We start from the raw sequence: 26,241 nt of genomic DNA, 5'->3' as shown, positions 1-26,241 counted from the left end.
CTCAACAGTTGTTTGAAAAGGAAGAATCCCGCCTGCTTAATTTTAGAGGCAACCTCAGTGGAAGATTCTAATGGATCTGCTTTGCATAAGGAAGGGAGCAGTTTCACCATCTTGTATAGTGGTTCCAACTGGAGTCTCGGGCAATAATTCAGAATTAACTTCACTGTCTGATGCGTCATCATTTCCAACAGATTTTTCCATCACACTGTTTTGTAAAAAAGGCTGGTCTTGGGACCTGCAACAGATTAAGTTGTACCAATGGAAAAAGTATCTCTCCTGTTCTCAGCAATGCATAGAACACAGAGAATTGGACTACATTTAACTACAGCTAGAGCAGTAAATAAAAGGTGTGCTATCAAAAATCACTATTAAACTATTAATAGGTAAGTAACTGTTTTGGATCACAGCAGAATCTTACAATCGCTGACGTAGCTAGGACTTTATGTTCGTTGAGCCTTTTGTTAGACTCTTATTTTTGTAAGGGGCAACCTTCCGACTTTTATTTTGAAGAGGGAACCACAACATCCGCCCTGAACACTAGCATGTCTGTAATCAGCGTTAGCAGCTTCTTGCTAAGTAAAGACTTTAAGATTCCGTAGCGCGTAAATAAAACAGTGTTTAATCCAGAGACATGAAGCGACGGGTGTAGAATAAACACTGCTGCTGGGGTTCGCACGTTAAATGTTTAAACAACGGGACAAATACGACAACAGTACCACAACGTTCGTGTTGGAAAAGTAATCCAAGGTGCCGGTGCGGCTCAAGATAAACACGGCAGAAGTTCCACGGTGGAACTTCCACCAGCCTCTAAAACAAGTAAGACAGGAGAACCTTGACAGGAGAACCTTGGAGCGATTTCTATTCTAATGCACTGCAGACTAGCAGACCTGTTGTAGCTCCTGCTTGTGTTTACAGTGGCTTCTCTGACTGTTCCTGATGCCAAACCGCTTCATTGTTATTTAGGATTGCAAGGAAGTGAGAGAAAATACGTTTTAATCGATGCAAAAAATGTCTTTGCTGCACAGGTGACCAGCAAAATCCCCTCACATTTATCATGTTATTCTTCCGGGAAAGCTACAGCATAACTGCAAACACTTATTATTGACCTCAGCTTGTTAGCTTTCATTAAAAGTTGGGTTAAAGCTGCACGCAACAACAGCAAAAAAAAAGCCGTTTTGTGAACTAAAAAATGTGCTGCTTGTGTTTGTGCTGTCTTAGACAAAATGCCATCAAGAAATCACCTTGACAAAATTGGGAGGAAAAAGAAAAAATGGACCGAGGAGGCCATGGAACGTGCTCTGATTGAGGTGAAGTCAGGGAGGTGTACAGTCAGACAGGCTGCTAAAGAGTTCGGGGTCCCCAAATCGTCTCTCGGGGACAGAGTCAGCGGGCGCGTGGCACCGGGGAGTCGCAGCGGTCCCGCTCAGCTCATCACATCTGCTGATGAGGAGCTGCTGGTTGAATTCTCCTTATACATGTCCAGCCACGGCTTCCCGTTAACCAAGCAACAGCTCGTGTCCTTCGCCTCAACCATTTATAAGCGGCAGCATCGAAGGGTGGCCTTCTCGAAGCTTGGCCAGACCTGGTGGCTGAACTTCAGAAAACGGCAAGAAAAGAAAATTACCATTCAGCCGGCGGAAAACGTAGTGCGCGGGAGGACCCTCTGCGTGAGGAAGGAGGCAGTGGATCAGTTTTTTCACTTGCTGAGCACTGTCACGGACGCACATGCACTCAGAGACAAGCCTCACCAAATATTCAACTGCAGCGAGACTGGCTTCCAGCTGGGCAGGAAGAGGACGGCCCTCTCCAAACCTGCCAATATGGGCTTTAAGCCAGCAGCGGGACTGAGGGACCACATCTCTGTCCTAGCTTGCTTCAACGCAGCGGGAGAGGACATCCCTCCGTTTATTATCTATTCAAAGGCCTACCCCGGAGGGGTAAGCTATAAGACGCGCGGCCCTTCGAACGCCCTTTATGGGTGGTCAGACTCGGGATGCATCAACTCGGACCTCTTCAAGAAATGGTTCCTCAAACACTTCCTTCTGCACGTCCCCAAAGAGCGCCCCCTACTGCTGATTTTCAACGGCCACAAGTGTCCGGTGAACCTCGAAGTGGTGGAAGCAGCTCGCAAGGAGGCCGTCGTCCTGCTGTGCCTTCCGCCTCATTGCTCTCACATCTTGCAGCCGCTCGACGCGGGATTCTTCGTCCTTCTCAAGCAGCGGTTCGCGACGCTCATAGGCGATAACGCTGCCAACCTCGCTCACTTTGCAGTGAGCAAAAAAGAGTTCTCGGGTGTTTTTAAAGGGACATATCGGGCGGCAAAGGAGGAGGAGGGTGTGAGGACTGTTAAAGAAGGCTTTAGGAAATGTGGCATTTATCCACTGAACCACTTTGATATCGGCGACGGTCATTTAGCGCCCTCAGATGGCCTGGGATCAGATGCAGACCCATCTCTATCCACACCCATGCAAGAAGGGAACGCTGCTGGCGAAGTCACGATTGCTGGCCCCTCTTCCTAATGCATCAGTGTTTTATGTGGCAGGATGTCACTGTTGAAATGGCTCCGCCGTCGTGGCTGTTTTTATGTTGGTGGTTATAGTTCTCATGGACTGAAGTGCTTGTGGTGGCAAAATAACCCGAATCTGCCCAATAAACCTTGTTAGACGACTGAACACCACGTCTTCCAAACTCCTTCAGGGGTGTTTTTCTGAAGAAAGGTTCAAGTATTTGTGAGTGAATAAAAAATGTTCAATGCAGTTCAAGGCAGGTTTCAAGGATTACGTTCCCGAAGTGAATTTAAAAAAATTTCCACCTGAATTTCTGTATTTCTTAAATAGGACTCAACTCCTGAGGCACCTAAAAATCATTAAAAAATGCAGGAAGTGAAAATTTGTCTTAGTTGATTTTGATAAGGGTTGTTTTTTGTTTTTTTACAGAACTTTCATGATTCAAAATAATGGATTCTACAGCTTCACTTTAGGAAAGGTAAAATAGAGGTAATGTTTTCAAATCACGCTGCACAACATCAAACAATAAAATATCAGTGGATAGGATGCTGAGGCGGCCTGCATATATGAATCATAATTACTCGATATATGAATGTTCTTTTATTTATTATGAGACCTTTTTTGCAGCCGTGTTGTGAGATCAGTGTTAGAGCACCTTTTCATAACATATCAGTGGGTTTTAAAGGAAAACAGCTACTTAGCCCTAAGGTTTTCTCTTATATCCGGTCTGTTTATCACACTGCAGTGCAAGTTAGAATGGAGTGAATGGACATATTTTGATGTTTTCATGTTTATTATAGTGGTTTTATTTATACTTTATTAATGGGGGGGATTCGCAGATGTATAATTTGTCTCCATATCACATTTTCTAGCCACGATTAGCATCTGCATAGCTAATTTACTCTCATATATGGACTCATCGCCTGATAAATCACCTAAACGCAGCTAAAAAATGACGTACCGATAGATGAGATCATCTCAGCCCATCAATCACCGAGACAATTACAACGGCTCAATAATGGTCTAAATGGCGCCATCTGCTGGTCGGAGTGTGCAGCGATTCCAAATAAACGTCAGTCACGTTTCACTTCTGGGGCTCTCGGATTTTATTTGCTTCCGTGTTGATAAACAACACTTTCTTATTTCAACTCCGTGACTTGCATTAGAAAATTGACATCTAATTATTTTCTCCAGTGACACTCAAACTCCTTCGCTGTGGAGAGAACCTGGTCTGAGACAGGTCTGATCTCTGCAGCCTGATCCTCCCTGGTAGGCAAAAATGTTCAAAAATAACCCTTTTTTAAATACAGGTGGTAACTATGTGAAGTTTTTCATCAGCCAAACCAGCAAATATAACAGCAATGTTTGATACCATTTTTAAAACATCCCGTGTTAAATGTTACAGCTTTGAACAATCTCAAGTTTCAGATTAGACGATTGCATCAGGGCTGATTTTAGTCTGCCGATGCTCCTCCGAGCCCCTCAGGCCTCTCTGGCCAGTGGGCTGCCGCAGGTCGTCTTGCCGTCTAGTTTTCCGATCTGGTAACCTCTGGATCAGCTGGCGTCAGCGCCGGTACCCGGGTGATCTCAACCACCTGGTCTCTGTCAACATCTGCAACACACGCTCGAGCCACAGCCACTCTTGGTTAAACAGCTCGGCTGGTGTCATAGTCAGGCTTTGAAAGCAACTTGCCATATTTCTAACAGCTTCCACCCAAAGAAAATCAGCTAATATCAAAACAAGCAACAACAAAAAACCAAACACATGTTATCACTGAAAAATCACACGATGTGCCCATTTATATTTCATGAGAGTTAAAACCGGCTGCCCGTCGGACTGATGTAACAATCTTTTCAAACGAAGACCCGCTCCTCTTTGCAGTTATCTCACGGTCTTGCTCAACAATGTGCTGACAGCCTCCTGGCAAACGCGCCATTTTCACCTGAGAGCTTCTGTTAACACCCTGACCTGTTCTAATCTCAGATGATGATGCTCACCGACGGATGGGGAACCACGGATCATCCAGGTCAGACCCATTTTACCAAGAGATCCAAAAGCAATTCTCACCGACCGCAACAACCCTTCGTGCTTGACAGCCGTGTTTGCGTTCTCACCTTTTCTGGTCTCTCTGAGCGTAGCAGGTGTCCTCAAACCTTGCCTGGGTCTGTGCTGCAGACGGGTACCTCAGCTGCAGCCCGTCGCCCCCTCACGTCAAATTTCACCCATGTTTGTATGTTTGTCAAGTCTGGATGTTGACGTGCAGCTTGTTGGGCTGGAAGGATTGTTTTGCCCCAGTTTTGACAAAGAAAAATTGCACCGTTGTCCTAAAACACCCTAAACTGGTCAAATGTTGCGATTTAACCCAAGATCAGCAGAGATTCATCGCTCTATGTGACAGCTGTAGTGCTCCTTCAGGGTCTCTCTGGGAGTCAGGATTTGCTGACTCAGACATCATGAATTCTACCAAAACTCTTGTCCCCATTCATAACATTCATTTTCTCCTTGTGTTCCAATTTTAGAGTCTTCCCTTTTACGACTTTTTTTTTTTGGTTTGGTCAACATCTGCTTTTCAGTTTTGCTGCTATGAAATCAAGTTTTGGTTTATATTGGTTTGTAAGCATGCTCATAAATGCACCATTTTGTTGTGCCCTCAACACTTATCAGTGTCAGGGTCCTTTAGGTCCAATGCTGATTTCATTACTGGGCTTTCTTCAATGGCCCACCCCCAACCCATACCTAACCTAACTCATCCCCATCCCCTAACCCTTCCCTATCCCCTACCTATCCTAACCTATCCCCTACCTATCCTAACCCATCCCATAACACTAACCTATACCCATCCCCTAATCCAACCCCTAACCCCTCCCCATCCCCTACCTATTTAACCCATCCCCTACCGATCCTAACCCTAACCCATCCCATAATGCTAACCTAACCCTACATACAATGGATCTGAACAAATGCATCACCAACACCAAGAGGGTGAGGGTGTTCTAAAATTTCCCATTGTCAAGAAATGTAATGGCAGCTCCAAAGTCATTCAGACATGAAAGATTATAGGAGCCTATTTTTAGATTCACTGCTTCCAAAGGGAAAGCACACTCCTTAAATAGCTTGTTAAACTTCTACTCCTTAAACTGGTTAATGAATCATTTTCATGGCAAAAGCTTTAAGTGCCGTACATTACATCATAGGGCTTTTCCGCCATCAAAAATAAAAGAGCTTTGAAGATCAAAGTCCGGTGCATGTTGTACTACAACAGATTAAATCTCTAGAGTAAGGGGGAAAATAACCTCAATAAACGTGATATGTCCAGTTATCCAGGCGGTGAAGCACCTGCTGCAAGTCTCTGTTGCTCAAACTTGTAACTGGAGCAGAACAGCTGCTCTCTGATGCCGATTTCAACCACTTTGTAATTTTTTTTTAAAAGACCTTTTCTTTCCCCAATTAAATTTACATGTCATTCCATAATGAGACCTGTAGGGGCATCATTTAAAAAAACCAAACAAACTATTTCTCTTCCAGAGAAAATTTCACTTTAGGACCAAAAGAAAGGAGTTTCTGATGGAAGAGGACACGGGAGGCACAGGCCCGAGGTAGATTTTAACTCTTAAAATTAATTTACCAGTAATTGGATGTAATACTTCCATATGACCACCAGTTAGGAGTAATGCTAACCATTAGCAACGATTAGCAAAGAGATCACTCCTGAACTAGGTTGACTACTGAATGGCTACTAAAGTCGGAGGTTCTCATTCATGAAACGTGAGAAGAGCGAATGTGTGTCTGTTCTTAGACGTAAATTTACGTGAATCTCGCATTCACCAACACTTTAGTAGCTCAGATCTGTTCGTAGCTACTAAAAAACTCTACACGTGCTTTCGATCGTGCGAAGCGCATGTTTGAATGTACGAACACAAATCATGCTTGTCACTATTGTAAATTACAATTTCAATTCATATTGCACCATGTAAATAATAATAATAATTGAAAAAGGAATAGGAATATCCTAAACACGACAAACCATTAGAAATATAAAACACTTTGTTCGTTAAATTAATTGGCAATCGGACCCAAATTATTTGGGACTATACGACCTAGACTAAATTGATCACTAAGGTATGTGTGATTTTTCAGTAGACAATTGTGACAACATTTATTACCTTACCATCTGTCTCGGTCAGGGATGATTCCTGACAAAGCTCTCCCCCATTAATTCCTGCCTGTATTTGACAATTCGGACAGTGAGCCTCTTCCTCCTGTGGCAGATGGGTTTTTTTTTTTTTAAAATATCAAATCACTTTCTTTTTACGTAGGGCATGGTTCTGGGGACGACAGAGACCACATTAACTGCGTCTGGTGACTCCTGATGTGAATGTCCCCGTCACACCACCGCTAATTGATGACAATCACATGATGCATGTGTTATCATTGTCAAAATGTGCTTTAGCTCAACTTCACTCAGAATAATCGTTATATCTGCTTCAGAAAAGCCTGTCTTTCGTTCTCTCGTTTTGCTTGAGCCGTGACTGACAGGTAAACCGGATGTGTTGCGCTACACCTCCTTTTATGGTGCTCATTACCAATTCGTGGGCGGGGATTTAAGCAAATCGCTCATTACTGGGGCTGTCAATTTACGATCGTTTCATGAATGAGACCATTTTTGTCATGGTCCCAAACATCTATTTATGCTCTTTTATTGCTGAAGTAGCTTTACATTTATTGAGAGCTAGCTCAGTTACATTCATCTTAGAACTGTATGAAACGGCTAAAAAATAAACTGGTTGTAGTTGTGAGAGTCTGATCATTAAGTGTTGACATAAACTGTAGCTTGACAGCTGGAATGCAGGATTTACCCTTTTGTCTACTTATGTTTCAACCTTTTTTAGCGTCTCGGATGAAAACTTTGAGAGCACCGGGGAGGATGAAGTCCAGGCTGCCGTAGAAGGGCCCCCCATCAACACAGGTCCAAGATTCCAGATCAGCTATGAAATCATCTGGACTTCAAGTTGGATTTTTGGCATGATTATAATTTTAGCTTTAATATTGGCCCGGTGGACTCGAACTTGGAGTATATTTAGCGCTAAAGATCAAGCCGTCATTATGATGGAAAAAGAGCGCTATCAATTAGGCTTCAATTCAACAGGACTTTGGAGATTCTGCAACAGGACCACCTTAGATTGCTCATGGTGCCCGCCTGGCTGGATCGACCACGACTCACGGTGCTACTTAGCGCTCCTTGAGACTAGAACATTTGTAAATGCTCAGGAGGTATGCAAAAGGCGATACCGAGGTAATCTGCCAATTGTTTTAAATGCGGCAGATCAGATACTGTTGACCAATATTACCAATAAGCTTGACGAGGAGTACGGCGTTAATGGAGTATGGGTCGGTTTGAATGATATGCAAATGGAAGGCACCTTTACCTGGGTCGATGGAATGCCATTGACAGCAAAAGCCTCGTTCTGGAAAGTGGGGAACCCCAACAATATGATACCCTGGTATGACAGGCTGGGGGAGGGACAGGACTGTGTGGCCATTGTCCCTACAAGAGCATACAAAAAGGATGACTGGTATTATTCATGGGACGACATCATTTGCCGAGGTAAACGGCATTTCATCTGTGAGATTCCAAATCTTTCTTTAGATGTAACAAATTTAGCAGCTTCACAATCACAGAGCACCACCAACAAAACAAATGCAAAGTCCAGTGTGACATAGCAGCCTCTTCTACTTGGTCTCGGCACAAAAGGAACTTTTTCATCCATCCCTGGATTCTCTGGCCACCAGATTCACTCCAAGTGGTAAACCAACACATATGGAGCAAATACAGGTGGATTTTTGTCTTCCACTTTCTGGATACTACTTGCTTCAATGAAGGAAACCAAGGTCACACACACAAAAAAAAGCCCCTAAAGGATAGAGGTGATTCAAGCCATGATTGGACCATTCAGAGCAAAATCAGCACCCTGATTCACACTGTCAGTGTTGATTTTATATACGGGTTCATGGAAAAATGTGTTAATAGAACTCTTTTTGGAGAGTTGGCACCTTAACTCTAATTTAGTGTGAATTATTGTTTGCTCAAATAAAGCTATGTGAGGTTAAAACACATTCAAATATTTACTTTTGGAAATGTGTATTAAAACATGTAACATTAAGGAATATCTCTCACTGTCATTGATTGGATAGCAAACACCTCAGTCATCATACACTGTGCATGAAGCAACAAAGCAGAAAGTATTAATAATTGTTATAGTATTAAGACTTTATAGTAAAAAAGCCACTTGATGCTGGAGTTTACGTAGAGACTTTGAAAGGTTTTCAATGTTCGTTACATGCGTTTTGTGTATTTTAATGTTTCATTTTTAATCACAGAACAAGATTTTAAACATGTTATTGTGGTCACAAATGTAATGTTTTTAATAGCATATGGTGCCATCCGTCGGGTTTGAGGATAACATCATGCTAACATTTTGTAATAAAAGAAGCAGTTTCAGCAACTGAAGTTTCTGTCTCCTTCAAGCACGTAAGCACAGATTAGAGGGGTCCTGCCTCAACTGAACCATCGTGGCTGTTGCCACATTTCAACCCCACTTGGTTTCTTCTTACACTCTGTAAAAACCGTAATTTAACCTACACCATGTTTGAAGCAGAACTGTTCATAAAAATGTAGCCATTTTTAATCAGGTCCTGAACTTACACTCATACTGTATGATACACAGAATATGTTATGTCAAGTGTGTGATTGACAGAGCTGTGAGGAGGATGGAGCAGGTTCCTTATTTTGTGCCTTATAATGTCCAATTTTCTCAAAAATGTTTTAAATCTTCAATGAGAGGCTTTAATATTTTATCAAAACTATATCTCCTTAAATCTCGTGTGTAAAAAAAAAAATCATCAAGGTGATTTAATTGTGTCGGAGAATAAATAAAACGCCGTTCTTCAACCTAAGGGCTTCTGGGTCGACACAGTTGTGCACGTGTTGCTTCGAGGAAAAGAGGATGATTTTTGAACTGTGCTGTCGTTGCCGTCTTCTCCTGTTCACATGGACGCAGGTGCTTGTCTGCCGGTCATTTGAAAACCCCACCTCAGAATGTAACTTCCTGTTAGTAGTGGATGGTAGAAGATACTTTAAGGAATCTCTTAAGATGGTGTCTGCGTGTGCTGGGCTGAGGTTGGCAGGGGAAAGAAATAGTTTGTGAAGAAATTACTTGCTTGTTGTACATGTTCCATCTTAAAAAAAGACATAAAACTATCAATTATTCCCTGAAGTCATTCCCAGAATCGGGGTCATGAACTACAAGAAGTTCCTAAACAGAAACAGAAGGTCCATTAATGCGTCAAAATCATATCATAGGTTCCTTAAAATTTGATTTCAAATTTGAATGTTTTGTTTGAAGCATTACACATGGACTAAAGGTCCAACTGCTGCTGAATGGCAGGAGCATTTCTGTCCTTTACCAGCAGTGGATAGGAAAGGAATAGCTGCACATTTGTATTAAAAGGAAATAATATAGTTTGGGGGGGAGCGCATGTTTATTCTCCAACACATTTGTCATTTTAATGAAACCATTCGACCAATTTAAGCATCAAAGCTTAAGTAAAAATAAACTTTTTGGAAGCTTTATTCAAAGAACATGTTTCAAATCATTTCTATACAATATCAATGGGAACTGATGAGCACACAGAAACCAAATCCATTTAAAGGAGAGTACAGCTGAATGCCTTCTACGCTTCCTAGGGCAGCAACAACATTAAGGAGCTTAAGAGAAAGCTAAAACAATGAAATAAGAAGGTTTACAGAGTCCTTTATTTTACATATTTCTCCATAAATTTCTTGTGGAACTCAGAGCGCAGCGTGTCATTCACAAAGCGTTTCTCTTTCCGTGCCTCGTCTACTCCTTTGGCACAATTCTTGAACAAAACATCGTGATCCCACCTTGAAACATAAACCAAAGTGTTAATTTGCTGAAAGGAATCAACAGTCTTCAAATACAACATGTTTTTGCTTTACCTTCTCTTGACTTTGAATGTAGTCTGAGTCTGGGCCTGTTGTTGCTGCTGCTGCTGCTGTTGGCCCGCCAAATTAATTAATGGGTTGCCACTCAAGATGTTCTCCATGCGAATCCTCTCCTCCTCTGCCTTTTGTTCCCGTTCCTAGATGGGGGGGGACCCAGAAATGTCACCACTTAAGTTCTCATTTCCTTGCTTTGCTGTCAGACAGCCAGTGAAACCGCGACGCTCTGAAATGCTTCTTTACTTTGCGCTCTCTCTCCTCCTCTCTCTCTTTTTTTATCTTTTCCAATTCTGCCACAAGAGCTGCATCATCTTCACTTTCCTCCCCAGAATCCTCATCTTCATCTTCCTGTAAATACAAAAACCCACCATCAAGTGAGAATTTAATCAAGATTCACAGAACAAAGTGTTTTTTTTACACTTACATCAGTGAGAGGGTCATCAGCATCCAGGTTGACAGCTGGGATCTGATCAAGCCTGGGCCTCTTTGAAGAAGATGAGGATGATGATGATGTGGTATGCTCTGGAAAGTCAGAATTAAACAGGTGCTTGTGTGGGTACTAAATTAAGACAAATGAAACCGGAACAAACGTCATGCAAGAATGAAAACATGTTAAAACAAGAGCGCCAACCTCTTGGTCCCCTCTCTCGTGTTTTTTCCCGGGCCGCTGCACGTTCGCGCTCCTCCAGCTCCCTACGGAAGTCACGGGCACGCACCTCTTCGGGGGCATCCTGTGTAGGTTGCCTAAGGTCAGGAACATAATAACAGACATAATGATACACACACTTATGTGTATTGTGAATGAAAGGATGGAAGAGGATCACAGTGGCCCAAGAGTTCGGTGCCAGCCAACAATTAACAACCTAACTGTTTACCTGTACTTAATCTTGGTGTGTCCCGGGAGATCTCGACTGGAATACTGCTTAGACAGGGCACTCAAATCCCCTTCTCCTTTACCCCTTCCTCCTCTCGCTGGCTCAAACGTTGGTCTTGCAGCTGTAGTCATTCTGGATGGATCTACGGCAATTTAAAAATGTTTTTAACGATTACAGAGAATACAAATACAATGCTTACAACACAAACCAAAACTATGGATGCAAAACACAGAAAACCAAGATATTAGCGTAAGTGATTGTCTAATCAGCAATATGGAAGATTAAATCTCGTAACTACGGTATGTAGAACGTTCCCTATTAATGTTAATACTGTTTTGATAACAGTTGATTAGCGATGCCGACAACGTTAGTATTAAATACGTTTCTTCCCACTTGTTCAGGAAAAAACACAACTGAGCTTGCTAGCCGGCCATGCTAATAAACGGCTACCATCCTAACCTGGTCAGAAACGTTACTGGACTGAATTGTATGCTAAACAGTATACTAAAACATGCTATTTCGCGACATTATATAATACATATTCAAACGATATAGAACAGGTTTGTAACTGGTTTCAAGAAAACAAAAGATATTACACTTACAAAGCTACTAACTCCGTGTGACAAATTCAACCCCCCCAAAAGCCCGAGTTCTTCTTCACGTTTCTTTAAAGGCAGGAACCTTTACCGCCACCTGGCGGTCGACGATGAGAGCTGCAACTCGTAATATTTAGATAATCAAATCTGTGTGTGTGTGTGTGTGTGTGTGTGTGTGTGTGTGTGTGTGTGTGTGTGTGTTGTGTGTGTGTGTGTGTGTGTGTGTGTGTGTGTGTGTGTGTGCCTTACTTCTCCACCCAATGGTGTAGGCAGTCAAAGGTTAACAACAAATCCTGTTACTGTCTTGTTGATACATTCTCTTGGAATTCTGAGTATTCCAAACAATTTTGAAACACAGGGATTCATGTAAGAACTATTGACTGATATTAGTACTACTATTAGTGCAACTACTACTAGTACTACTAATAATACCACATGCTCAGCCCAGCTCTCTCCCACACAGGCATCTCCTTGTCAGGTTTTAATTCTGTCTGTTTTTTTTCTGTCCAGATTTTATGTTAAATCTATTTTGTTTTACTTCATTTGCCTTGAGGGTCAATTTATAACGAGGGAAATTTTGTTAATAATAATTGAGAAAAAAAGGGGTACAGTGAGTGTGTGTAAATCCTTTGTGTGTTCTGTGTGTGAAGTCAATTTCTAATATGGCAAAGATTTATTTATGTTATTCATAGCTTTCATCTTCATTTTCTGAACCGGTGCATCATTTTAATATGTGGTGATCTCTAGACCCTGAGGTTTAAACTTATTTTTTTTAACAGGAAATTGGTCACAGGCTGGACAGAGCCATTTACCTGCCCTGTTAGAGGAGGAGGAGGCAGCCATAAACCAGCAGGGTACAGAAACCTGTCAGGCGATCATGTTCCTGTCGCCGGCAAACTATAGCAGCATAACTAAGATGTTAATCTAATAATTAGACGACCCTGACCCTCTAAATATTATAATTAGTGCAACTACCACAGTAACTGGAAGTACAGAATTACTGTGCTATAAGCTTACTCAAAGAGGAAGATTCTGAAGAAAGAGGACCGTATTAAGTTGAGGTATTCGATTTTCTTTTTTGTGTGTAAATTAGGTCAAAGGACCAAATTCCAGCAAGATGCCAAAGTCAAAATGTGAATTTAGCTTGATTAAACACACAGTATGTTTCGATGCAGTGAAAAAGAGAGAAAATTGCCACGTATATTCCAGAGAAATAAAACAACAGTCTGATTGATTTGTGCCATTATCACTTTGAACACCAAAGTCATTTTATTAAAACGTTTTTTGTTTTTGTTTTTTAATATAAATTTTATACTGTTATGAGGCAGCCAGTGGCTCCACATTCCTATGCCTCTATTATTCACTGAACACTTGCCCCAGAATTATCTGTGCACACCACTGTGCACACATCCTTTTAGGAATTTTGCTTGTGTGTGAACATGCTTTGCGTTTCCTTCATTGAAGTAACTACAATCTTTAAGGGGCGGGGGGGTCGACCTGTGTTGGCTCTGTAGGTGTGGGTTTGAACTTGGGAGAACAGCTGGAAGACAGAATCCAGGAAGTGAATAAATACTTCCATTTGTGAGGATGATTTTAATAAAGATGTTGTTCTGGACTCAGCATCAGGTTTTATATTATAGATTGTGTCAGTCTTCGTTGAATGTGTTCCACCTTGAGAGAAAATCTTGATTCTCACAGATAACGTGCCGTTCACTGTCACAAACGACGTTATCCCAATTATAGTACCAGTCCTCCTCTGTGTCATTTTTGGAAGGAACAATGGCCACGCACTCCTGTCCCCCTCTACTCATGTCATAGGTTGTCATGTTTGCTTTCCCTGGCTGCCAGAAAGAGTCATTTGATGTCAACTTCTCTCCACTGACCCAGCTAAAGCTGCCCTCCATGGTCTCGTACCTCAGACCGATCCATACTCCTATGTTGTTCTCCTTTCCAATCTCAGTGGCCATTTTGGACAAAACCACCTGATCTTCTGCAGTTAAAACAATTGGCAAGTAACCTTCGTATTGCTTGCATTCCTCCTTGGCACTTTCCCACGTTCGAGTGTCATTGGCCATGAAGTAGCACCGTGAGTCATGCATGATCCAGTCAGGAGGGCACCATTCGCACTCAAAGGTGGTCCGGTTGCAAAAATTCCAAATGAAGCCCGCCGTAGACTCAAAGAATACTTGATATTGGTAATTTTCCAGGAGTTGGAGGAGGAGGGCCAAGTCTCTGCTACTGAGTTTATATGGATTTTGAAACCACCGGTGCCCAAGAAAAAGAAAAATTAAAATCGCACCAATAATCCAACTTGAAGTCCTGACAGCTTCATAGCTGATCCGGCATCTCGGAGCTGTATTGACGGGGGGTTCTTCAATGACCACTTCCACTTTATCCTCCTCTGCGCTCTCAAAAGGTTCATCGGAGACACTAAAAGGGTAAATACATGAGTAGACTCTTGTATTTCAGTTGTCAAGCTACAGTTTGTCATTATTACTTTTGTAATCAGCCTCATCACTAGGTTATTTACATCTGAGATGGACGTAACACAAAGTAATACTGACCCATGAACATAAATGCAATACAGTTCTCAATATATGTAAAGCTTCTCCAGCCATAAAAACTCTTCAAATAGAACAGCATAAATAGATGTTTGGGACCATGACTTTTGACTTTAGTACCAGAATTCAGTAGTAAACCCAGTTTTGGATTTAGATTTTGGCTATTCTGCACTAATGGTTAGCATTACTCCTAACGATGGTGCTCACATGGAATTACTACATCCCATTACTGATGGCAAATTAATATTCAGAGTTATAATCTACCTCAGGTTTATGTCGCCCATGTTTTCCTGAATCACAAACTCGTTTTGGCTCCGTGTGTTCAATGATAATCCTCGATTGGATTTCCGGTTGAGGGAGCAGATTATAGAAATTTGCTTGGAGAGGTCTGGTTTCGTCTGGTTAACAGGTTGCACTCCTGGTCCGAAGGCATTAACCCAATGGATTTTTTAGGTATCTATTCACAACTTTGAGGCGGGGAAGGAAACTGATGAAAAAGAAATGTTACTGTTGATATTGGAAGTACATGGTTCAGAGTGAAAACAGGATACAGGTAATAGTGAATGGGCTTTGTGATCAAAGCAGCTGAACTCTACCTGAGGCCAGTGTCTTCTGTATTGGCCGTATTCACAGATTCCTTTCTTTTCCTTTTCCTCTGTTTGATGGTGAGCCTCGATGGAAGGATTGCTGGTTGAATGAAAGATTATGGACTATGATTGTGGGTAGAGAATCAAGAAACTCTGAGAGATTGGTCTTAAGTAGCGTTATTGTTGAAGCTTTGTGATGAAAGCCCCTTTGCCCATTCCCCTTTGGTTTTTTAAGATCAAGGGTCAAAGCACGCCTGGAGACGATTTTGCACACACAACACAATAAAAGAAAGTTCTTTTACGAAAGACAGAACAGCTCCCGTAGGTTCCCGGACAGGCTGATGACCTCGCAGGAGAAAGTACATCCGGAAACTAATCCAATCCAAAGAAAAACCAATTGGTCCACGGGGCTGTTAGCTGCTTGAAAATGTGGTGTTAAAAATCAAAAATTAATATGTCTACTTCTTCTTGCATCTCTCCATTTCCCTCTGGGTTTAACTATATATGAAGACCTACTGCATATATGTGCATAGCTGATTGTTATTATTTAAGATTTGTTGGAGCCATTGTTGTTTTTATCTGGTTATAAAATAAAAAAAAAAATAAAAAAGTATCCTGATCCAAAGTACGTGGAAGGTGCGGACTGTCTTCCGAGTCGCAAGGTGGCGCTGTTGCTAAAAATCCCAAACACAGACGGTCCTTGAACTGCGGTCCTGAAATTGGACGGGACGGCTTCTGGGAAAAATGGAAGCTTCCTTTCGTATGTGGGGATTTAGTGGAACCCGTGGGAGGATTTAACAGTTATTCGGAGGATACAACGGTCTAAATCCAAGCACGCACACTAGGACACCATGGAGAAGAGCGGGAGTGTCGATAGTTTGGGCTCCAAACGGTTCTCTTCCCGACAGCCAAGTGTTGATTCATTGTCCAGGTAGTTCAGCACCAACCTTCCTGAGTTAGCGAAACATTTTCAAACTAACCACAAATGTGCTGTTTAAACCCCAACTCTCTGGTGACCACATAGCATCAAACACGTGTTCAATTTACAGTTGAGGAGGAATAACTAGTGATCGTACTCAAGGTGCATTTACGGGAGTGGTTACGGTTGTGACGACGAATAATGGAACCGTTTGTTTTAATTAGCGGCTGTGTTGCTCTAACCCAGAGTGTACATTATTTAACTATTTCTAACTATTTAAACGATAAAACAGATCGTTCTCAGGTTACTGTGGAAACATTGCATCCAAACTATTATTGCTAAATCGATTTTTTTTAAATTTTGATCAAAAAATTTGCATCATGGTAATAATTTCCAACCCGATTATCAGGTCCTTTGAAAACGGATTTAGATACTTATATTTCTTTGGTGTCCACAAAATGCCAGATAAAAAGGTTCTTTTATATTCTAATATTATCGGGGGTGGGGGTTGATGAAGGGAATGTCAAAAGCTGCATGTTTATATTTTTGGAGACAAAGAATCATTTTGAAAATGAGTTAATCTTGAATTCAAATCTACTGTAGGGATTCTCAGGTGGTATGCAGATGTTTGATGAGTGCACGAGTGCCTAGTTAGTTCCAAAAGAAGGATTTCCTCTGATATTTTGTCCCTCGTCAGCACTTCCACTTCTCGTTCCGACCGATCTGGCCCAGCTAAGCCACCCTCAGCCATGTCCTCGGACTCTGCGTCCACCTCTACAGATCTCTCCCCGGAGCTCAGGGTCAGTCTGCATGTAGACCACAGCATTTCTGCTATTATCTTGTTAATAAGAACTGTAAATCTTCTTTCCTGCACCACTCAGGTGAAGCCCAAGGCTGTCAATAAGGTATGCGCAGATATATGTGCTTTTACAGCTTAAATAAGAATCTTTTTGTGGTTTGGACTCAAAAGATTGTCCCATATTTGCTTATCAAGCGTATATAATGTGTCCAGAAGGTGTTAAGAGACTCTGACAAAGAGGAACCACAGTTACTTCCAAATGAAACTGTGCAAAACCTAGGTAGGTTCTCTTGCTGTAATCGCAGCTGTGGTGGAAGAACACATTCATGTTAACCTTCATTTATCTTTTTATTTGTGTTAGCCCTGGATATCACCTACTTCTGTCCTTTTATTGGAGCACTTAGGGGAACGGTCACAGTCACCAACTATAGACTTTTCTTCAAATGTATGGACAGGGTATGTTACAAGGATTACATTCAAGTTTGAAAAAATATATTCTTTTGCTAGCCCTTTTTAAAAATCAATTTAATATCTAGTATTTAATTGTGGTCTCCTGTGCTGTCCAGGATCCCACCTTTGTATTAGACCTGCCCCTTGGAGTATTGAGTCGTGTGGAGAAAGTAGGTGGTGCTTCAAGTCGTGGCGACGTGTCGTATTTACTGGTTTGCAAGGTAATCAGTATATGGTAGCCATCTGGAGTAGCAAGCATGCACTTTTTATTGGCAAAATCCGATTTTTATTAAAATGGTAAATGTAAAGTTATTAAAAATAGAACAAGAATATTAGCATAGCATTATCCAAGAGTCTACATATCACTGACCATGACCTGCTCTGCTTCTGTGCAGGATATGCGTCACCTCCAATTTGCACACAAACAAATAGAGGACACTCTCAGGAAGTCCATTTTTGAAGTGCTGATGAAATTTGCCTTTCCTGTTTCCAATGGCCTGGTGAGTTCTCATCAGTCCCACTGTCCCTAAGTCATAGTCTATAATCACGGACCTGTCTGTCATGTTCTGTGCAGCAAATCTTTGCCTTTGATTACGGACAAGTCTTTCCTGAAAATGGATGGAAGGTGTACGATGCTGTCTCGGAGTACAAAAGACAGGTCTGCCAAAGGAATGTGACTGGTTGGCATAGCGATGGCTTTTCTTTTTTTAAATGCTCTCCTTTCCTGTGTTTTAAAGGGTATACCCAATGAAAGCTGGAGGATAACGAAGGTAAACGACCACTACGATCTTTGTGACACCTACCCGTCAACTTTAGTGGTACCTGTCAACATACCAGACGAAGAACTGAAGAGGGTGGCTGCCTTCCGTGCCAAAGGAAGGATACCCGTGAGTCTGTAGCACAAATCCAGTATCCTCTTGTGATGGAGCACCGGTGCTGAAATTGGGCTGCACTTTACATTACAGGTGCTGTCGTGGATCCACCCAGAGAGCCAGGCGACGGTGACGCGCTCCAGTCAGCCCATGGTTGGGGTCAATGGGAAACGGAGCAAAGAGGATGAGAAGTTCCTCCAGGCAATCATGGATGCTAATGCTCAGTCCCATAAGCTCTTCATTTTCGATGCAAGGCCCAGTGTCAATGCTGCCGCCAATAAGGTCAGAGAGTTTCAGGTTCACCACAGTCCTAATAGCATTTCTATGCTAATCTTGTCTTGTGCGTTGACTGTTATCCTCAGATGAAAGGGGGTGGTTACGAAAGTGAAGATGCGTATCAAAACGCTGAGCTGTTTTTCTTGGACATTCACAACATCCACGTGATGAGAGAGTCACTCCGCAAGTTAAAGGACGTGGTCTATCCCAACATTGAGGATTCCCACTGGCTCTCCAATCTGGAGTCCACTCACTGGCTTGAGCACATCAAGGTGGGTTCAATAATGGTTCTCTGCAGTTGACAGATCCCTGGATCAGATTATCATTTTTCTTTCTTTGTAGCTGATTCTCGCAGGAGCGCTGCGGATCGCAGACAAGGTGGAGTCTGGGAAAACCTCGGTGGTGGTGCACTGCAGTGATGGCTGGGACCGGACGAGCCAGCTCACCTCCTTGTCCATGCTCATGCTGGACGGCTATTACCGCACCATTCGTGGTTTTGAGGTTCTGCTCGAGAAAGAGTGGCTGAGCTTTGGTCACCGCTTCCAGCTGCGTATCGGACATGGTGATAAGAACCACACAGATGCTGACCGCTCACCCGTCTTTATCCAGTTTGTTGACTGCGTTTGGCAGTTGACTAGACAGGTAAGAAGCACAAGAACTGTCATTCAGATTTCTTCACATTTAAGGATTCTAAAGTAGCCTTTGTATTTGCTTTTTACAAAGTTTCCCTCTGCGTTTGAGTTTAACGAATACTTCCTGGTCACCATCCTGGATCACCTGTACAGCTGCCTGTTTGGGACATTCCTGTGCAATTGTGAGCAACAGAGAATGAAGGAAGTAAGTTTATCGGTAGCACCGTTTGACCAATTTTCCAGGGGATTATTTGATTCACTTATCACTCAGTTGATTGATAAACGTGGTGTTTGGTCAGTTGAATGTGAAAGATACTAAAAACTTGATCACACCTATTTGTGTCTGGTTGACTGAGGAATGTCAAAGACAGAAAAATTCCCTGGAGAAGCTGATTGTAAATTAACCATAGTTGGTACTTCATAGTAAACATCAAAATAATATAAAAATAGCAAAGTTTAGATGGTGTCCTGAGATTCTGATAATATTAAATAGTGTGGTTTTGGCTTACTTTCATGTTAACCGCTTCACCTTTTTGACAGGAGATCCCGAAGAGGACCGTGTCATTGTGGTCTTACATTAACAGTCAGCTGGAGGAGTTCACCAATCCTTTGTATGTGAACTATTCCAACCATGTGCTGTTCCCTGCTGTCAGCTTACGTCACCTGGAGCTCTGGGTCGGCTACTACATCCGCTGGAACCCTCGTATGAGACCGCAGGTGCGCTGCAGCTCCTCTCTTCTGACTTGGGTGTTTAAAACAAAATGTTCAGACGTGCCATGATATTTTTCCCCCGTCCCTCTCCAGGAGCCTGTTCACCAGCGTCACAAGGATTTGCTGGCAAAACGTGCCGAGCTCCAGAAAAGAGTGGATGAGTTACAGCGAGAAGTCACCAACCGCTCAGCCTCATCGTCTTCGGAACGGGCCGGCTCCCCCACACGCTCCATCACTCCAGTGCAGACCTTCGTTTGAAAGCACCCCGACTCCACAGGCCCCAGAAGCGACGTAGAGCTGCGTCACCACTTTGGTGACTGAGCACATTGATGCACTAATCCATGTTGACTGTATTTACACCTCTCACAGATCCTGTAGCAAAGAATGGTGAGTGTCACGCAGCTTTACTGCAGCCATATTGTGCTCCAGGGATATGTAACCGGTGTAGTGTTTTATTTAGCATATGGAATTACCTTCTGTTGCACTTCATATGCAGTAGACATTAAAAAGCAATAACAACATAGTTGTGAAATCTATTGCTGCAAAACATGAGCACAAACTACTACTAATCAGAAATGTAGCTTAAGGGCTGTTATATTAGCATCTAAGTAGAAAAAAAAAAAAAAAAAAAAGCCAGAGAGTGCATTTATACATGTCAGACATTTTACTTTGGATTAACTAACTTGTTTGTTTTTTTTAAACTTAAATATGTAAACTCATGGATGGCATTCAATCAATCAAGACTGTTGATTTTTGTGAGTTTAATTTTTCTAAACGATTAACATTATTTATTTTTCGTATAGTCTAAGCATGTATTTATGGATTACAAACACTTCGTAGTTTCATCTCATTTTAATTGGACATTTTCCAGAGTAATTTGATCGTTTCTTCAGTGTGTGTATAAACTGGTCCTACAGATCGTTGGGGCCAACCGTTGTTGACTTTATAGGCATCAGAATGTTTTGCTTTTCCCTGAATGAAGCTGCCCTGAAATAAGCTTTTCTGTTAATTAGCCTTTCTTTCTCAAATCAAATCAAAACCCTCACTTTCATCTAAACACTGAAACTTTAAAACTGTTTTACATTATCACAAAACCATGATATCGGGGAATATGAATAAAGCGCTGCAAGTATATGTTGGGGGGGGAAAGTGCCTTTTAATTATGAGTAATTAAATTAATAAAAGGAACGTGTCAATGTGAACTGAATGACGTCAAGTTGACGAAGTACTGGCGTAGTATTCTCAAGCTGCTCCGTTGTCGCATGTAATATTCGGCTTCAGTTCAAAATAATGCCTGATGCATGTACACAGCTTCTATACTGAATAAATGATTTGAAAATTGACAAACTACCGGCAACGGTTAAATCATGTCAGACCAATTAGTTAAAGAGTTATGCACAATTTAGGCATACTGTCATTAATCACCCCCACACACACTGTATACACGTTTTTATGAAGATTGTGATAATTAGTCAGTCTTCATTTATATAGCGTCTGTTGCAATCCAAATAGTCTCTAGGGGCCTTACAGAATCCCAGGGCCTGGCCCCAAAAAGCAGCAGTGGCAAGGGAAAATTCACCCTTGACAGGAAGAAACCTTGAGCAGGACCAGGCTCATATGGGGGGGGACCCTCCTGATGATAGTCAGCTGGGAAGAGAGGAAGGAGAAGGGGGAGGACGGGTAGAGGAGAGAATAGTCATAGATCAGCTGTCAGTATGAGTTTAATGGGCCAACGGGGCCAGAGGTCGGCAGGTCAGTGCACAGCTATGAAGTCGGTGGTTCCTGTCGATGGATATGGGGGTGGGGGGGCAAAAACACTACACAATAAAAGGTGTTAATGGCATCATCACTGACCTACGAGGTGAGTAGGGGAGAGGAGGCCATGAACCAGCAGGATGGCAGAAGCCTGTCGGGTGATCATGTTTCTGTACCCCGGCAGCCTCAGCCTATGGCATCATGACTAAGTTGTCATCCTAATAATTAGATGACTCTGACCCTCTAAATGTGATCGTTGGTCTGACTAGAATAATAATTGGAACTATAGATTATGTATGACATTAAATACCCTTCTAAAGTATTTGCTTTTGCAGAAACAATAGGTAATTTGTTTTCACTGTAAAGGAGTTGGACAGTGTAACCTGGACTGAACAACTTACTTTGCTTTTTTAAAAAAACAAAAAAAAACAACACCTTATGAACTCATCATTATTGTGCTTTAATTCGGATATCGAGCTTTTGTTTCTCTTCAACCCTGTTTCAAAGCGATGACTCTCCGATGTGCGTTCAGAAAACTGTGATTGGCTCCGCGCGTTTCAAAATGTGGGTCCCGCCGGCGGAAGTGGTCTCGTGATAGGCTTCCTTTCTTCTTCGTCTGAGGCGCTGGGCCACTTCCGGTTACATGACGGCGTCGTTACAAAAAGAGAGAAGGAAAACAGGAAAATACCTCCCTTGGCGATAGCAGTGGAAACTTAACACAAATACGGATATAAAGGACAGGATTATTAATGTTGCCGCGTCACCATCGATTGACCGCGTGTGCTTTTATGCATAACAGATGAGCCGTGAAATACCCCACATATTTGGAGTTTATTGTTCTTCGCCTTCTCCCTTTGAGCTAAGCTATTTCTCTGTTGCCTTGCCTAGCCGAGCCAGTTAGCCTTAGCTAACGCTGGGTGCCAACATAGTGTGTGAAGGAGATTTTAATTCTCGAAAGAGAAACAGGTAATCCGCTAAGTTTACAGGTGGACGGCGTTGGCTGCTTTTAGCACTGATACTTTTGCTGCGGGAGAATGGCAACGTCGGCTCTGTACGCCTGTACAAAGTGTAACCAGCGGTACCCTTTCGAGGAGCTGTCGCAGGGCCAGCAGCTGTGCAAGGTACTTCTGTGTGTTTGGGATCCAGTGTGGCTGCAAGCACGCAAAAACAAACACAGCACTCGTGGGCACATTCTGTGCCTGATGCGAACAATGGCCAGACTCTCCTTATGTAATAGGCATTTGAGCGATCCAATCTTCAAACGCTAGTAACCTTACAGTAAGAGTCATTTTTTGGTGAATCCAAAGGATTGTGTTGTGAAACGAAGGATGATTACACGTCTATTACGCCTGTTGTGCAACATAACGAATTCGGGAGGGGACGACATTGCTGTGAATGGATTATTACTTGCATGCCAACTTGTTGCTTTCTGCTTTTCATTTCCACCGTAAAAAGACTTAAGTTCTGACAGACCTATTGCCTGTCTGCAGGGTGGTAAAGAAAAGCATCGAGCTATTTTATAATACATGAGATTGAAGCATTACATAATGCTGAATAATAAAATTCTGCACATTGTATTTGCAATCAGTTATTTGCCCACATCCCCTTAAGCACTGCAACTGGACTAAACAAGGATTATATAATTTGTCAGCACATGACATTCCGTTTCGTTGTCACTACAGGAGTGCCGTATTGCACATCCAATAGTGAAGTGCACATACTGCAGATCTGAATTTCAGCAGGAGAGGTAAGATATGACACCCCTGTTGCCAACAGTGGCTTAAACTGTGTCTCCTGTGGTTGCTTTTGATTTGGAAATCCTTTGTTTTTGCAGTAAAACCAACACAATCTGTAAGAAATGCGCCCAGAATGTTAAACAGTTTGGAACGGTAAGACATCATCTTTTGCACCTTTTTCATGGCGTCGCATTCGCAGCGCTTTTGTTTCACTTGCATTCGTCTTGCAGCCCAAACCCTGCCAGTACTGTAACATCATTGCGGCTTTCATCGGAACCAAGTGCCAGCGTTGTACCAACTCGGAGAAGAAGTACGGACCCCCACAGACATGTGAGCAGTGCAAACAACAGTGTGCCTTCGACCGCAAGGAGGAGGGAAGGAGAAAGGTGGGAGCAATGCACGGTTCCTGTTTGATGCTGATTGTTTTCCTGAGTTTTAAAATATCTTCCCTAAAGGTGGATGGGAAACTGTTGTGCTGGCTCTGCACATTGTCCTACCGCCGGGTCCTGCAAAAGACCAAGGAGCAGAGAAAGGGCTTTGGCTCCTCTAACTCCTCGTCTTTGAACGAGAAAGACCACCACTCCAGATCTCACCACCACCACCAACACAGACACAGCAGCTCACACCACAAGTATGTAATCTGTCACAGTAACTCGCCCTCTCACTTCTCCTGCGTCGCTCACAAACACTTCATTTTATCCTGGAAACAGAATGGTGAAACCATTTGTATCTGTTTTAACACTAGAAATGTGAATCCACCAACTCACAGCTAACATATCTTTGACAGACTGAGTGGGAGTTTAAGTCCTGAACAGGAGCAGGGACTTTGGAAGCAGAGGTAAAACACGTTCCTCTTTAGGAATTGGTACAAATGTTTTGGGTTTTCAAGGCGAGATTGAACAAGGTTTGTTTATTTCTCCTTCCAGCCATAAATCGTCTTCGATCCAGAAGGAGACTCCAAAGAAAAAACCAAAACTGGAGCTAAAGCCATCTAACGGGGACAGGTATTATAAGAGAGAGGGGATGGATGTAACCCATCAGAGCACTTGCTTCATGCTCTTTTCACTCTTACACCAGTAGCTCCATCACACAGTCGATGGATTCCGGAGGCACAGACAACTTCATTCTCATCAGCCAGTTGAAGGAAGAAGTGATGTCACTGAAGAGACTTCTGCAGCAAAGGGACCAAACCATTCTGGAGAAAGACCGCAAGGTGGGTATTGACAGGCCTCCACTGACCCTTTTATTTATCGATTTGTATTTATTTAACACGTTTATGCATTTCACCTGTAGCTAACAGAGCTTAAAGCAGACTTTCAGTACCAGGAATCCAATATGAGGGTGAAAATGAACCAAATGGAGAAGTCTCACAAGGATTCTATGGAGCTGCAGCAGGTACACTCTAATAGAACCACGTGTTCTATATGACTATGAATACAATTATGTGTTCTAGTATTAGGAATCTTTATTTTAATTCTCTGTTACTTAGTACACACGGAAAGCTAGTGATCGATCAATGATTCGTCACATCATATCATATCCAACTAAGGGGAAATATAATAGAGAATTTAAGAGATAATCTGAAGTGGGGGACTTTTAAGGTGCACAAGGAAATAACACATAGTATATCGATTTCACATGACAAAAGGGATCATTTTGGCATGATTACAGGCATTTTGAGCTGAAAATGTTTCCCACGAAAGCAACCAGTTTTAAACCATTCAGTGTTTTTTTTCTGACACATTTGTTTCCACAGGCCAAGAACAGAGAGCTAATGAAACAAGTGGCGGCTCTCTCTAAAGGAAAAAAGTTTGACCGGACAGGAAGTTCTCTGCTTCTGCCCTAACAATAGGTGGGCCAGTGGGTCACGACTCGGATCGACTTCACTGTTCCAACACTGTGAAAGTCTCCCTCTTGTGTTTGCTCATCGCCATCGACGCTCATCCTTTCTTAAGCGGTTACAGCCGGAGACCACAGACGGGGATCAGTTACTGAGTCAAAGGAATCTTTCTCTTCTTGTCAACACATTTTAAATATTTTCCAACAACTTTTCCCACTGGATTGATGTGACTGTGGTTGAAAGACTGAGCCCCCACTTTTACAAATTCCAGGCCAGAACTGAATGCATCACATGCAAACGTGGGTAGCATTCTGTTGTCTTGGTGCATCCACTTCAGTTTATTTTTATTTTTTTTAAATGATGTCACTTAGTTTATTTATTCAAATGTATTTCTTATCTTTTTTTATTCCATTACAATGAACTCGAGGGATATTCCACATGTTGGGGGTTTTCTTCCATAGATATCGCATATATTTTTCTAAAGTGATGGGTGAAAGTTCTCCCTAAAGCGAGAGCCCGTGCAACTCAACATTTTATGCAAACGTGGGATGGGTGACTGTTGAGCTGCCGCTCAAACCTAGATGGCTCTAACTATTCAGAAATCAACAGTTCAAGGCTGTCTGAGTTTAAAGGCTGTTTTCCCTTTAGTGGAACGATTGTAGTACTGCATGATTTACTGCCAGACACGGGTTGACATTGTGGACAGACGTGCATCTTGCTCCTATCTTTCCATTATTCTTTTTTTAAGAATTGTGTGTAAAAGTTTTACTGGGGTCGGCCATTGTATTTAAACTATTGCTTGTTTATGTTTTAGTGAAAACAGTATGTGTCTGGTAAGGCCAGTTAAAATGAAATGCCTGTAGATGCTTTTTAAAGGAACACACCATGCATTATTGGGCTGGTTTCATACTGTGGCATCCACAATCTCTTTTGTACTTTTTTCCAAAACAAGTGTTTTAAAAACTATTAAAAACTGGCTAAATGTAACACTTGCTTTTTTGTTACTCAACATATACTCCAAATGTTGAACATTTGAAATTTAAACGTTTCGGCACTAATGAATTTCTGCTTTTTTTGTTTACTGTTGTGTTATTTACCAATACG

General features: G+C 42.2%; 4 protein-coding genes across 11 annotated transcripts; 3 read left to right on the top strand and 1 right to left on the bottom strand.

Moving 5' to 3' along the window:
• Positions 1-454: 454 nt before the first annotated feature.
• LOC130537812 (C-type lectin domain family 4 member E-like) lies at positions 455-9,016 on the top strand. 5 transcript variants are annotated; one of them, XR_008953698.1, is made up of 5 exons: positions 500-816; positions 1,219-1,307; positions 2,937-2,996; positions 4,492-4,534; positions 6,034-6,072. XR_008953698.1 is itself a non-coding variant. In XM_057054856.1 (3 exons), the coding sequence occupies exons 1-3, from the start codon at positions 5,455-5,457 to the stop codon at positions 8,227-8,229; spliced, it is 939 nt and encodes a 312-aa protein (XP_056910836.1). In that variant the 5' UTR covers positions 5,331-5,454; the 3' UTR covers positions 8,230-9,016. The 5 variants fall into 5 exon arrangements, 2 of the variants coding, with proteins under 2 accessions (XP_056910834.1, XP_056910836.1); XR_008953697.1 differs by having other exon boundaries at positions 455-816; positions 2,937-4,534; positions 6,034-6,050; XR_008953699.1 differs by lacking the exon at positions 1,219-1,307 and having other exon boundaries at positions 498-816.
• Positions 9,017-10,028: 1,012 nt separating this feature from the next.
• cwc15 (CWC15 spliceosome associated protein homolog) lies at positions 10,029-12,048 on the bottom strand. Its single transcript, XM_057054982.1, has 7 exons — positions 12,006-12,048; positions 11,404-11,545; positions 11,160-11,272; positions 10,953-11,050; positions 10,772-10,876; positions 10,526-10,668; positions 10,029-10,450 (listed from the first exon to the last, which is right to left on the bottom strand). The coding sequence occupies exons 2-7, from the start codon at positions 11,532-11,534 to the stop codon at positions 10,321-10,323; spliced, it is 720 nt and encodes a 239-aa protein (XP_056910962.1). The 5' UTR covers positions 11,535-11,545; positions 12,006-12,048; the 3' UTR covers positions 10,029-10,320.
• A 3,794-nt stretch (positions 12,049-15,842) lies between these two features.
• Positions 15,843-21,153, top strand: mtmr2 (myotubularin related protein 2). Of its 3 annotated transcripts, none has more exons than XM_057053693.1 (15): positions 15,843-16,078; positions 16,764-16,866; positions 16,948-16,971; positions 17,082-17,145; positions 17,227-17,321; positions 17,432-17,536; positions 17,711-17,815; positions 17,890-17,973; positions 18,053-18,202; positions 18,281-18,469; positions 18,550-18,735; positions 18,806-19,105; positions 19,187-19,300; positions 19,636-19,812; positions 19,900-21,153. In XM_057053693.1, the coding sequence occupies exons 1-15, from the start codon at positions 15,999-16,001 to the stop codon at positions 20,062-20,064; spliced, it is 1,941 nt and encodes a 646-aa protein (XP_056909673.1). In that variant the 5' UTR covers positions 15,843-15,998; the 3' UTR covers positions 20,065-21,153. The 3 variants fall into 3 exon arrangements, with proteins under 3 accessions (XP_056909673.1, XP_056909672.1, XP_056909670.1); XM_057053692.1 differs by having other exon boundaries at positions 17,079-17,145; XM_057053690.1 differs by having other exon boundaries at positions 16,764-16,971; positions 17,079-17,145.
• A 1,037-nt stretch (positions 21,154-22,190) lies between these two features.
• On the top strand, positions 22,191-26,124 carry fam76b (family with sequence similarity 76 member B). 2 transcript variants are annotated; one of them, XM_057053697.1, is made up of 10 exons: positions 22,191-22,682; positions 23,244-23,308; positions 23,396-23,450; positions 23,528-23,683; positions 23,753-23,928; positions 24,085-24,135; positions 24,224-24,301; positions 24,378-24,510; positions 24,591-24,692; positions 25,054-26,124. In XM_057053697.1, the coding sequence occupies exons 1-10, from the start codon at positions 22,596-22,598 to the stop codon at positions 25,141-25,143; spliced, it is 993 nt and encodes a 330-aa protein (XP_056909677.1). In that variant the 5' UTR covers positions 22,191-22,595; the 3' UTR covers positions 25,144-26,124. The 2 variants fall into 2 exon arrangements, with proteins under 2 accessions (XP_056909677.1, XP_056909676.1); XM_057053696.1 differs by having other exon boundaries at positions 22,193-22,682; positions 24,375-24,510.
• The last annotated feature ends 117 nt before the right edge of the window (positions 26,125-26,241 follow it).

This window comes from Takifugu flavidus, chromosome 14 (genome assembly GCF_003711565.1).
Source record: "Takifugu flavidus isolate HTHZ2018 chromosome 14, ASM371156v2, whole genome shotgun sequence".
Classification (NCBI taxonomy): Eukaryota; Metazoa; Chordata; class Actinopteri; order Tetraodontiformes; family Tetraodontidae; genus Takifugu; species Takifugu flavidus.
This window is presented reverse-complemented; position numbering and strand designations above follow the sequence as displayed.

Coding starts and splice junctions, on each gene's coding strand:
- LOC130537812 (XM_057054854.1), top strand. CDS start 1,224: ATGCCATCAAGAAATCACCTTGACAAAATTGGGAGGAAAAAGAAAAAA.
- cwc15 (XM_057054982.1), bottom strand. CDS start 11,534: ATGACTACAGCTGCAAGACCAACGTTTGAGCCAGCGAGAGGAGGAAGG. Junction 11,273..11,403: donor CACACCAAGATTAAGTACAG/GTAAACAGTTAG, acceptor TCCTGACCTTAG/GCAACCTACACAGGATGCCC. Junction 10,877..10,952: donor CTGATGACCCTCTCACTGAT/GTAAGTGTAAAA, acceptor TTGTATTTACAG/GAAGATGAAGATGAGGATTC.
- mtmr2 (XM_057053690.1), top strand. CDS start 15,999: ATGGAGAAGAGCGGGAGTGTCGATAGTTTGGGCTCCAAACGGTTCTCT. Junction 18,203..18,280: donor GTGCCAAAGGAAGGATACCC/GTGAGTCTGTAG, acceptor TTTACATTACAG/GTGCTGTCGTGGATCCACCC. Junction 19,301..19,635: donor AGCAACAGAGAATGAAGGAA/GTAAGTTTATCG, acceptor CCTTTTTGACAG/GAGATCCCGAAGAGGACCGT.
- fam76b (XM_057053696.1), top strand. CDS start 22,596: ATGGCAACGTCGGCTCTGTACGCCTGTACAAAGTGTAACCAGCGGTAC. Junction 23,684..23,752: donor AGGAGGAGGGAAGGAGAAAG/GTGGGAGCAATG, acceptor TCTTCCCTAAAG/GTGGATGGGAAACTGTTGTG. Junction 24,302..24,374: donor AAGCCATCTAACGGGGACAG/GTATTATAAGAG, acceptor CTCTTACACCAG/TAGCTCCATCACACAGTCGA.